Here is a 13,186-nt window from a genome sequence, read left to right as displayed (position 1 = left end):
ATACCCCCTTCCCCCCTGGCTCTCTCACCCCTCCCGCAGCACCCCCTTGCCCCTTTGGTTCTCTCACCCCCTCTCCCAGCACCCCCTTCCCCCTGGCTATCTCACCCCTCCCCCAGCACCCCCTTCCCCCTTTGGTTCCCTCACCCCCTCTCCCAGCAGCCCCTTCCCCTTTGGTTCTCTCACCCCCTCTCCCAGCACCCCATTCCCCTTTGGTTCTCTCACCCCCTCTCCCAGCACCCCATTCCCCTTTGGCTCTCTCACCCCTCTCCCAGCACTCCATTCCCCCTTGGCTCTCTCACCCCTCTCCCAGCACCCCCTTCCCCCTGGCTATCTCACCCCTCCCCCAGCACCCCCTTCCCCCTTTGGTTCCCTCACCCCCTCTCCCAGCAGCCCCTTCCCCTTTGGTTCTCTCACCCCCTCTCCCAGCACCCCATTCCCCTTTGGTTCTCTCACCCCCTCTCCCAGCACCCCATTCCCCTTTGGCTCTCTCACCCCTCTCCCAGCACTCCATTCCCCCTTGGCTCTCTCACCCCTCTCCCAGCACCCCATTCCCCCTTGGCTCTCTCACCCCCTTCCCACTTTGGCTCTCTCACCCCCTCTCCCAGCAACCCCTTCCTCTTTGGTTCTCTCACCCCCTCTCCCAGCACCCCATTCCCCTTTGGCTCTCTCACCCCTCTCCCAGCACCCCATTCCCCCTTGGCTCTCTCACCCCTCTCCCAGCACCCCATTCCCCCTTGGCTCTCTCACCCCCTTCCCCCTTTGGTTCTCTCACCCCCTCTCCCAGCACTCCCTTCCCCTTTGGTTCTTTCACCCCCTCTCCCAGCACCCCATTCCCCTTTGGCTCTCTCACCCCTCTCCCAGCACCCCATTCTCCCTTGGCTCTCTCACCTCCTTCCCCTTTGGCTCTCTCACCCCTCTCCTAGCACCCCATTCCCCCTAGGCTCTCTCACCCCCTCTCCCAGCACCCCCTACCCCTCACACATTCGTGACCCCCCCCTCCCAGCGAAAATGGTGGTACCCCGAGGACCTCCCCTCCTGCAAAAATTGCGGCACCCCGCGACCCCCCTCCGTGAAAATCGCAGCACCCTGTGACCCCCCCCGCGCGAAAATTGCGGCACCTCCAAGAATCCCCTACCCCATTCAGTAGAACAGAATCTTGAAGCTGTCCAGGTTACATGTGGCAGTACATAGCATAGGGGAAGGGAGCTGAAGAGCACACAACATAGGTAGGGAGCCCGGAGGAGTCGGACCCGCCCATCCAGCCATCGGCCCTTCTGGCATTTGCCAGAAGTGCCAGATGGCCAGTCCGGCCCTGCCATCTACCCATATTTCCTACTCAGGATTTAGTCTCCAATATATCTCTTTATGCACCAGTGTTCAAATAAAGCTTTACTACCACACAAGACCTGGGTCCGACTGAGTACCGGTGAATACATAGCACGCTATAGGAAAATAGGTGAAGACCAGATGCAGAATTCCAGAAGCTGGAGCCAAATATTACACTTACTCATTGAAATCAATCACCCACAAGAAACTTGCAGATGGCTCAAGACACAATGAGACAAATTTCATGATTGAGCTGATGTAATAATGGAGTGACATGGTGTAGTTATAAGGTGAAGAGATGGGACTACATATTCACATGATGATACTCAGGGCCGGATTTACCGCTAGGCAACCTAGGCAACTGCCTTGGGCCCAGCGGTCCCCAGAGGGCCCTCCCAGAGCCGGCGGTGAGCAGGGTAGGTGCTCCCCTCCGCCTGCCATCCCCCTCTCTCCGCCGGCATAATAAAACAAATTGCGGCCGAAACAGAAAAAAAAACAAAAAACGTCACATGATCGCGCAGTGGCTCCCGGCAGTCTCTCTTTCAGTGGTAGTTAGAGGAGGAGAGTCTGCCAGGAGCCGCCGTGCGATCACATGACTTTTTTTTTAATCTGTTTCCGGTCACAGTGAGGACTAACCAAGGAGCAGCGCGTTGGAGAAGAAAGAAGACAGGAAGACAAGAAGACCAGAAAAGAGGAATACAAAAGAGAAAAAGGCAATAGAAAGGTAAGTAAAACAACGGAGGTACAGAGGAGGTGCTGATGAAGGGGCACAGAGGTGGTGATGGTGAAGTGGTGAAGAGGCACAGAGATAGTGATGGTGAAGGGGCACAGAAATGGTGATGGTGAAGGGGCACAGATGTGTTGACAGTGAAGGGGCACATGTGATATTGGGAAGGGGCAAAAGTGACAATGAAGGGGCACAGTGTGATTATAGAGGGACAAAAGTGACAAAAGCACATACTTGGATTTATGCGTATTATTTTTGCAAACAACTTAGTAAGCATTTCTGCCCTGACTTAAATACTTATTAAGTTGTTTTGACCCAACTACTTAAAAAACGTGACTGCTCTGTATTATTTAGGGAGGCCCTTTTCTGTAGGAGGGTTGCCTGGCTCTTTTCAAATGTTAGGTAGGCCCCCCAATGATGCAAGCCACGCCCCCAATGGTATGGCCACACCTCCTTTGGCTACGCGTCGGCACATGCTTTAACTTCTGCTTAACTATAGGGGTTAATGGTATGCTACAAAAATATAGTGCTATGGCTTGTTTCAGGGAGGGGGGCCCCAAACCAGCATCCTGCCTAGGGCCCAGTGAGGTCTAAATTCGGCTCTGATGATACTATATGGTGACATAATGGAGCTATATGGTGGCTTTGCACTAGTCATGTAACTTTATAAATTGCAACTATATGTTACTGTATAATGGAAAGTTAGTTGTTTATGACAACTTATTCTAAGATTTTTATGCCTGTATGTTTAATATTTCCAGACTTACAAAAAAAAACAAAAATGAAATACAAAAGAAGATGACACGTAAATTATCATAACAATACCACCTTAACCTTTGGTGGATGAGAGCATTCATTGTTTAGCTCATATTCAGCCCATTGGCAGATCTCTCTGTTCTAGATAGGGGTGTGCACCGGCCACTTTTCGTGTTTTGGGTTTTGGGTTCTGATTAGCTTGAGGTTTTGGGTTCTGATTTGTTTTGCCAAAACACCCCACGAAAGGTTTTGGTTCTGATTTTGGGTTTTGGGTTCTGATTTATTTTTTAAAAAGCATAAAAACTGCTAAAATCCAGATTTTTGTTCTAAACTATCTAGGGGGCTGCTGATATAAATGCCCAGTATTCTACAGAAGGAGTGAGTTTATTGTAGACAAATGAAGCAACCTGGCGCCCCCCCATGGAACACATCCACTCCGACATGCCATGCGTAGATCGTCAGCTATTTAAATAGCGCCACTAATTCCGCAGCTCAAGCGTGTTGGGCAATAAGTTAATCCGCAATACTTTACATTGCGTTGGGCTGAATGATAATAGATGACAGGTTGATAATTCTATGGGTTTGATGCAGGGATTTGTAGCACACTAATTTATTAAAGCGGTTTTCCTCCCTTTAACTAAGACCTGGGGCCCATAGTGTTGCACCGAGGGCCTCTGTCTGAGACTTGTAGTGCTGCCAAGCAGTGGGACATGGTGGTAATGTCGGGGTTGGGATAAATGGTCATTACACTATAATTAACTGAGCAACAATTGCCCCCTTTGTATCACTTACCCTCTCAACTTCTTCTTTATAGTTGAATTAATTATAAATGAACTTTTCTGGCTGCACATTTGAATTATCCAGCATTTAGAAAGTGTATTGTGTGAGATGAAAAGATTATCAGGAAACATTTGAAGTAATTTGCCAGGGAAGGCGAAAGATGTGTGAGATCCAGTAAATTCATTTAAGTAGTCTGTAAGTCACAAGGTGCCCGGAGTCCAGAATCCTGAATCTCTGATGGTGTCTGATCATCATTTCTTCACACTAGGAGTTATCATGAATTACCTTAGTTCATACAGTCTCTGAATGTTAGTGTATGTTAGCTGGATGTGTACCTGAGGGCAGGTGCAGGAAGTAAGATGCAGATATAAGTGCAGACATAAGTCACACTCACCCTGTAGCAACCTGCATGCAGTATCAGCTCCTCACACCTCCAGCATCTACACACAGCTCTCCCGCAGTTCCATCCCTATTTTTTCCCACAGTGGGACAGTTCGGAGATCAGTCACCGAGGTCTGACATACATCCAGTGCACGGCAGCGGCTACGCATGAGGAGGCGGGGGAGGAGGTGCTGCTGGTCCCAGGGTAGGGGGGGGACTAATATGAATCCGGATCTCGCGAGATCCGATACAGCGATTATGACGTTAAGCCTCGTTTTCAGTTTGGAGTTTGCCGGGAATACCCAAACAGTGCTCGGATCGGGCTCGGATCCGCACTGTTCGGGGGGGGGGGCTCTGATTTACAAAATCCGAGCCCGCTCATCTTTAGTTCTAGAGAGACCAAAGCAGTGTCAAAGGTGAGTCACAGAGCTTCCAACTATGTGTAAGTTATGGGACCTCTAAGTACAAAAAATGGTCGAAATCCTAGGAAAAGGCCATTCAAAGTATTATTATAAGGGAATGGATTAGATTAAATACAAATCAAATGTAAAAAGCTTTAAAGTCAATTATAGAGATGAACAATTCAGCATATGATAGATTTTCAGTGATGTGTGCCCAGAAAAAAAACAGATTTGCAAACTGCAGACAAGAAAAAGTCTGTAAAAGCATTTGGAAGTTGAATACATAAAATAATATATAAATACAAAATCCTATAAATAGGTTAAAGTTCAACAACTCCTTTTCCAGTCCCCGCTGGTATTTAGGCTTTCAATAATTTCCTATCCCCAACACCTCTAATAGTCTATATAGCTCTGGAAAAAAAACAGCTGAAGAAACATTAAATTATATTTTTCCTCCTATATCTGTATGAGATTTTCAAAATCATCAATCCTGTCTGTGTTACAGTAGGTATACAAACATATTACTTGTGTTAATGTCTACTAAAATACTTGTTTGTCTCCTGCCATACATTTCCTTCTTGTTTTAACTGAGGGTAAACTGGAATTAGAGGTGCAGGGGATTCTGGATTCATAGTTGCTACAGGGTACCTTAAAACTCTGGAGAGGGTATGGGCCAAAAGAGTGTTCTTGGGTCCCTGTTAGAGATGATCAAAACTGTTCTGTGAAATATTCACATGATTCACTGGCGGATTTAAACATTGAGTGACCCAAGCCCTAGCCCAACTAAATTAAGCCAAATATTGAATTCATTGCCATTGTCCTAGCTCTATTTATAGCCTACAAATTCAGTAAAATGAGAATTTACAAATATAATGCGGAATGCTAAAGAACTCAAAGGGGGGATTTAAGTCCATTGCGTAGTTCTTTAGAATGTGGGTCGCGCTCATTTACCGTTACTATTGTAAGCTGAGCTGCAAAGAAAAATCAGTGTTGAAATTACCGTAGTACTACGCGGGAAACTGCATTTCCCCAAAAAAATTGTGTAACTAGTAACGTTTTTTTCACAAACTACTGTTCGTGCAAATATCACACATCTCTAGTCCTTAATGAAGATATTTATGCAGATTATTTATTCAAGAATTCAATTTCTTCAAATTCTGGTAAACTTGTTTTTTTTGAGTGCAGGAGCCCCGCACCAATGGTGCACATTGCATGTGTAACCGAAGCCAGGGAAGACACAGGAAAATGAGGTTAAAAGCTTGAGCAACAATATAAAAAGAAATGAGCTCTTTATTTAAAACTTCCACTTGTAAATTCAGTGGAACAGTCTGAAAACAAGAGTGGCATTAGTTAATCTGCCGCAGTTGATCATAATAACAAACCAGGGATGTTCAGAGGCTACATGGGCAGGGCCATCTTAGAGGTAAAGGATTAGGAAATTAAATTCTCGATAGTGCCAGAATTCAAAAAGGCAGGTAACAAAACTAAACTTTTGGGATGTTGTAAGGTAACCATAGTAGTAAAGTATGTGTTAGAATCAAAGGGGGAGAATGTGCTAGGATCAGTTAGGTTTTGCAGTTTCACAGGCATTTGGGGCAGGAGATCTGCAGATGGCCAGACTCAGCACAATATAAACATAGGTCATTTTTAAATCTTCTTTCTCTGTTTTTCTGAGCACAGGTATGAGTTCCCTACATGAGCACTTCCTGAGGGACCTCAGGAGCTTGAAAGTGAAATGCCAGTTTAATACTGGATCAGCGAGACTGCTCATTCCACTTTGTGCATTCTCTAGACTGACAGGCTGGTTTGTGTTGGATGCGGTCCAACAATCCTTTCCTAACAATTGCTACCAGAGTTTCGGCATTCCTTTATAACTTGGACACAAGGTTTCTAAACTGCATTACATATTTGTCCACAGTATGACATTATGGGAGCCTTAATGAAGGCAAAGGGGAAGCAGAACCAAAACAGCAGAATACACACTCCCGGGTTCCTTGAAAATTATCCAAGAAAAGAGGTGCTATTGTACAAAAGGGGATCATCATGTTCTCAGAAGTCCAAGCAAGCGCTTTTCCAGTGACGAGGGAAAAGTCAATTTGTCTTTTTTTTAATGGAAGTTTCTCGGGAGAAGCTCAAACTGGATAGAGCATTAATTCAAAAAGCCTCTACAGGCTTTGGGTTCGTTACTGTAGGGATGGGGATCACCTTGCAGTAGCGTTCAAACTCCCTTGCAGGAGGTCCCTAGTGAAGATTGTTGGCAGGTTAGACTCTGCGCCTCTGTTCCAGACATTGCTAATCCTGGTAGGATCCACACTTTTCAATACAGCAATACAGTATATACAGGGCTTCATTTTAATGGATTCCGATGGTGAACTTTGTCCCTGAGAATTTCTACAAAATCTCGCAAGAAGGATCAAGAAACAGAAGGTGAGTCAGCGTGAACTTAAACAGTGTCTGCAAGGTCTATCCTTTGAAACCCTCCTTTGGTGATACCAAAGAAGGTTTTGTCTGTAAGGTCTTTCCAGTCGCTTTGGAACCCTCTTTTGGTGGTACCAAAGGAGGGCTTCAAAGCGACTGGAAAGACCTTACAGATACTGTATAAGTTGACTCTGACTCGCCTTCTGTTTCTTGATCCTTTTTATGAGATGTTGTAGAAGTTTGTGGAGTTTGTATGTTCTTCCTGTGTTTGCCTGGGTTTCCTCCGGGTGCTCCGGGTTCCCACAATCCAAAAACATACTAGTAGGTGAATTGGCTGCTATCAAATTGACCCTAGTCTCTCTCTGTGTCTGTGTGTATATGTATGTTAGGGAATTTAGACTGTAAGCTCCAATGGGGCAGGGACTGATGTGAGCGAGTTCTCTGTACAGAGCTGCGGAATTAGTGACACTATATAAATAAATTATGATGATGATGAAAATGAAGCCCTGTCTATACTGTAAGACTCACTCTTGAAAAGTGTGAGTCCTAAACTGTCCACCAGGATTAGCAATGTCTGGAACAGAGGCTTCACTATGGACCTCCTGCAAGGAAGTTTGAAGTCTCCTGCAAGGTGACATGCAGATCGTAGCCCTCTGCCCTGGATCCAGGCATGACAGACTGGTAGTACAGCAGTAAGGAGGATGAGTGTCTGAAATGGCACAGTAGAAAAAAAGGAACATCAGGATAAACCAGGTTGGTAATGGGCAAGAGGCAATCAAAATACAAAATCGACCAGCAAGGAGAAAGGTCAGAACAATACAAGGTCAGGGTCACTAGCAAAGGTTCAAGATGGTAGGCTTAATTGGATAACTGGTACAGAAGAGAATATACAAAGAAAACAATAACTAGGAGTGCTGGAGCAAATGAGACCTATTACTCTAGCACCATTGTGTGCTCAGAGTTAGCTTTATATAGTAAGGTATGTTTGACTAAGTCGGACCTAGTGATGCTAGCATGATGTCAGCAGTCATATGATCACAGTTTTATTGGACTGGTGTTGCCTTGTGCCCACGGCTATAGGAGAGTGGACCACGGTGAAGAAGAGGCCGCCCATAAGCAAGGGAACTGGAACATACCAAAGAGTAAGTGTGTTAAACTCTGGACTCAGTAAGTGAGCACCAGACTCTGGGTCGGGCACTTGACAATCTTACTTCACCCAACAAATATCACCCATAGTTCCATGTACTATTTCTTGTGTTCTTGTTTTAGTTAAGGGGCTTGCCACTCTGAATCAGGGTTAGCGACACTCTTTTTCTGAAGGTAAAAGACAAGCAGACACCACACTGTCATGAGACTACCCCTATACATTGAAATGAATGAGCTATATAAATTAAATTTAATGGAACATATATATCAATGGGAATACAAAGTCAGTACTGGCAATTTTTCTTTTCCCAAATCAAAGGATATGCAATGTATCTCTATTAATGTGAACAAAGCAGGAAGTCCTTGAGATTCCCCCCCACTGCCAGCCAAAAGTGTGGGAAACCGGTTGTGATTGGCTGTGGCTAAGTGAAGTCTGAATCAACAGGGCCAGATTACAGGTGTGGAAAATTTACAAGTATGGAGAGGAAAGCGGGTAGTTGACTGAGCGCTTCAGTGGTGCTGCAGTCAGATTATCAATAACCCTCCAGCAGGTCCGATGAGTGATCTGACTGCAGGCAATTTTATTAGTAGGGTCCACACAAGATAGTTTCCCTGGGGCCCCCACAAACCTTCATTTGGCCTTGCCGGTCAATTAAATTTGTTCTCATTCTGCGACGGAGCTCCAAGGCCATTTTATGTTGTCTGTTACAGGCTTTGTAAAAACAATCCTTTGGATTACCCGCTTGGAGTAAAAGAAGATCTGGTTTGGCTTTCCCTTTTGTCTTGCAAACTAAGGACATTTCCCTTTGGATTAAGAATTGCAAGATTTCCCATTGGATTATGGCGGTGTAATAAAATGATGAACAAGGGTATTGTAAAGTGTTTCATTTATTTAAACATAATTAAAATTTGTTTTTACAATATGTGTTTTTAAATACTATATTTGTATAATAGTAAGGGTTTTTGGGGATCACATTTCCATTATACTGGGTCAGTGGAGTTGTGGGGCACATGTTGATACTCTAGAGATCCTTAATTTCCAAATTAGGCCTTGCAACTGTGAACTACGAGTATACAATTTATGGTATCAAAAACATTTTCTACATTTTTTTCTTGGGGATGGGGAGTTTGACAAGAGAGTCCCCATAGGGACGAAAACACTTAAATGCATTCCAGTGTTATGGAGTATTGAAACCTTACTTGAAAGAGTTAACAGCAAGTAGCAGACCGATTAAATGAGCAGCAAGTGGGAGGTCCTGGTGAGCAGTCTTTATAATCCCCGGCAGGTCACATGCTCTGCCTTTTCACAGTTCGTGATCCCACCTACCCTTGCCCTTCGAGGACCACCCTGTTCCTGTGCCGTTCAAGTTTTAACAGGTTTTCTTCCCAGGTCACAGAACAGGCACAGTAGGTAGGAAGTGTCTGTGAGCAGCAACTTATAGTTACAGCCCTATCGCTGATTGATGGTAAGTGAGCCCCCCTTTGAGTAACGGACTCATTGTCATTTATGGGAAGGATCCCTTGGCCTGCTTCTGAGGGCATGCTATTGGGTAGTCAAAAAGGGGGCGTGGTCACTATGACTTCAGATTTAGTGCTGGCCAGGCAAGTTGAGGAAATGTTTCCGTTTAAGTGGATTAGGCCGTTATTTATCCATGCTTGATTCTCAATATCAGTCAATGTCGCTGCCTCACAGTTCACTTTCACCGCCACATAAAAAAACTGTGACTTTCTTTAGCCACTCAAATAAGTCTCTGTGTCTTTACTATAGTTATGTTAAGTTAAGTGGTTAAGATATTGAAGGTTATGGTTTAAAGGACGAAAGCATCCTGGGTATGCAATTTATATTCTGATGTTCAACTGACATGTGTTACTTGTGCAATGGAACTTGTTTATGAATATTTGAAGAATAAAGAAAATGTTAACTCTCTTACCTGGAAAGTCTGCAGATGGATAAGGATCCTTGATTTCATTTACATTAGACTCAAATTCATCTATCTTTAGCTGCAGGCAGATGGAAAGGGGAGAGAATAACAAAACTGTAATAGAGGGTTACTACTCTACTTATAATATTTGAGGAGCATATCCAGGCAATAACATTCATTTCTTTATATAATCATACATAAAGGCCTCTGTAATGCACCTTGTTCTAAAATTCCCTGATTGTATAACATCCATACAACATATAGCATAGGTCTAAGTAACATGATTTATTTCTAATATTGCCCATGTTTATTGTTGAACACTTAGTAGAAATATAAGCATGATTCACTTTGCTTTGCAATTCCTTCAGTTTCACACTCCAGGTTGCTTTGGTATGCACACTGCAGTCTTTAGCAGCTTAACTTTCTATAGTTTTTCTCCCCTTCAGAATGTATAGGATCTTTATTTATCCATATACGCTTTAGATTAGATTTTCTAAATCTTTTCTTGGATCCTAGAACTATTTCATACTTTTCTACATATTTTAAATGCTTCATTACCATTTCCCAGAAACTGCCCTTTCTGGAAATCAAGATCTCTCTTTACCTTTCCAACCCTATGTGCTTCCAGTCTATACTTGAATGATATTGAAGATACAGGGCCTTTATCATATTTTCTACAGAATTAAGTTTTTCTTTTGTATATAGAAATGAGAGCATTTTCACCAATTACAAATTAGTTGTTTCTCAGAATAACTAATTTTGATCTATACCCACCAAAAAGACCTATGACAACTCTGACAGACAGAGACTGGCTGAGCTGGGAGGCCAGTGAGCATCTGTGTCCCAGGCCAGTCCAATAAAAGGCTACCTTGGGTAGGGTGACTGGGCTACTTGCGTTTGTTTCCTTTAAAATGTTCCTAATAGGCTGTTGAGCCGAGACTCGCCCCCCCGTAAAATTTGCCAGCCAGCCCCTGCTGACAGAGTTGCAGTCTTCCATGATGGAGATGGGAGATCAAACTCAGGGCCACCAAGAGGAAGGGGCGCGGGTAATATTTACAAGGGCAGGACAGGGGGCCCATCCCGGGCCCTCACTGCCAACAGGGCTTTTTTTTTCTTGTTTGAACCCTATTTTCTTAATCTGCTCATCTTTTTATTTTACCCCCCCATGGGGGGATAAACGCCAGCGCCGCGATCATGTGAGTATACAAATACCCATATGACAGCGTCGCCGGCATCTTCCCTCCTCCTCCATTTGCGCTGACTCACTCAGTGAGGAGCGCCGCACAGAAGAATGAAGACAGAAGAGAGAAGAGAACAGAAGACAGAAGAGGAGACAAGAAAGATGAAATAGAGGAGAGGAGAGGAGAGAGGAGGAGAGGGGAGGAGAGGTGAGGGGAGGGGGGGAGAAAGAGAAAGAAAGGCACAGTTTGGTGAAGAAGAGGGGGGGAGAGAAAAAGATACAGTTTGCTGGTGAAGAAGAGGGGGTGGGGGTGGAGATAAAGGCACAGTTTGCTGATGAAGAAGGGGGGGGGAGAAAAAGGTACAGTTTGGTGATGAAGAAGAGAGGGGGAGAGAAAGGCACAATTTGGTGATGAAGAAGGGAGGGGGTGAGAAAGGCACAGTTTGGTAATGAAGAAGAGGGGGGAGAGAGAGAAAGGCACAGTTTGGTGATGAAGAAGAGAGGGGGAGAGAGAAAAAGGCATAGTTTGGGGATGAAGAAGAGGGGGGGTGGAGATAAAGGCACACAGTTTGCTGATGAAGAAGGGGGCAAGAAAAAGGTACAGTTTGGTGATGAAGAAGAGGGGGGAAAGAAAGGCACAATCTGGTGATGAAGAAGGGGGGGAGAGAGACAAAGACACAGTTTGGCGATGAAGAAGAGAGGGGGAGAGAAAGGCACAGTTTGGTGATGAAGAAGAGAGGGGGAGAGAGAAAAAGGCATAGTTTGGTGATGAAGAAGAGGGGGGAGAGAAAGGCACAGTTTGGTGATGAGGAAGATGGGGGAGAGAGAGAAAGGCACAGTTTGGTGTTGAAGAAGAGAGGGGAAGAGAGAAAAAGGCATAGTTTGGGGATGAAGAAGAGGGGGGAGAGAAAGGCACAGTTTGGTGATGAGGAAGAGGGGTGAGAGAGAGCGAGGCACAGTGTGGTGATGAAGAGGGGGGCAGCAGCATGGCACAGTGTGGTAATTTGTATTTAGTTTGAAACACACTATCAGTTTTTTCATACTGGTGGCTTGATTCTTACATTTGGGTGCTATAACATGCTGTAATAAAGGTGTTCACACTAATTGCTACATATTGCACTATATATTCTCCTGTTGTCACATGAAACTGGTACCTAGTGTCTGAATAAACAGAGAGAGGCAGAGAAGGTTGAATACATCGGATTGTGAATTCTACAATAAAATAAATGTAACTACAAGCTCATTGAAAACAGTTTTCCAGCAAGTGCAACAACAAAAGGGAAACAAGACATTGAGCTATAGAATTGGTTTTAAACTTTAAATATCAGACTGTGGAAATTTTGAGAATGGAGTGATACACACATTGGGCCTGATTCATCAAGACACACATACTGAGCGCAACCTGCGTTTGCTTTAAAACACATGTAAATCGGCTTTGCGTACTCCCAAATTCAACACATAATGGATCTGAAGATTCATATAGTGATGAATACGTGTGTAGGTCTGCTCTACACAAAACATTGCAGGATACGTCCAATGCCTATGTGGAATATACAGTCGAAAAAGAACGCACAGAAAAAAAATTATTGAATTAATGTCACCTGTTAATAATATAAGCATTAATGACAAAACAGTTATATAAAAAAAGGATTTTTAATATTTTTTTTTCATTACATACATTTATTAGTATGATCTTAATGTCTGCCGAACATAAAATACATTTTTGTAGTTATTACTGACTGTAAACACATGTTATAGCACGCATACAAGACTGTCATAACTAGTAATCAGGACTTAGACTAGTCCTGTAGCTGGAGCAAGAGATACGGGACAAATACAAGTAACTTTGAGATGCCCAAAAGCTTGGATCGGTGTGCACTCGAGTTTGGCATGCCCTTACTGTACATTGACTACAGGCGAACACTCCTTCCTCGTCCCATTCCCTCCCAGAAATCATAGGCTATAATAAGTGTCCTTTGCGTACAAAGGTGAATTGAACATTTCTGTGTTTAAATAGTCTGGTTCTGGGTATGCACAGAGTGATTTTGCATATGATAAGCACAAAATCAGCAGATAAGTGCCTTGATAATTCAGGCCCATTGTCTATCTGATTTAACGAATTTAAGAGATTTAAATAGTATGCTGTCTT

General features: G+C 44.0%; 1 protein-coding gene across 1 annotated transcript in view; it reads right to left on the bottom strand.

The window, feature by feature from the left end:
* The window catches only part of CACNA1S (calcium voltage-gated channel subunit alpha1 S), a 451,977-nt gene that overhangs the window by 186,620 nt on the left and 252,171 nt on the right, over positions 1–13,186 (bottom strand). Inside the window, exon 17 of the mRNA XM_075195636.1 lies at positions 9,867–9,936. Within this exon, the coding sequence (XP_075051737.1) occupies positions 9,867–9,936 (70 nt within the window). The remainder of the gene's footprint in view (positions 1–9,866; positions 9,937–13,186) is intronic.

Source organism: Mixophyes fleayi, chromosome 2, assembly GCF_038048845.1.
Source record: "Mixophyes fleayi isolate aMixFle1 chromosome 2, aMixFle1.hap1, whole genome shotgun sequence".
Classification (NCBI taxonomy): Eukaryota; Metazoa; Chordata; class Amphibia; order Anura; family Limnodynastidae; genus Mixophyes; species Mixophyes fleayi.
This window is presented reverse-complemented; position numbering and strand designations above follow the sequence as displayed.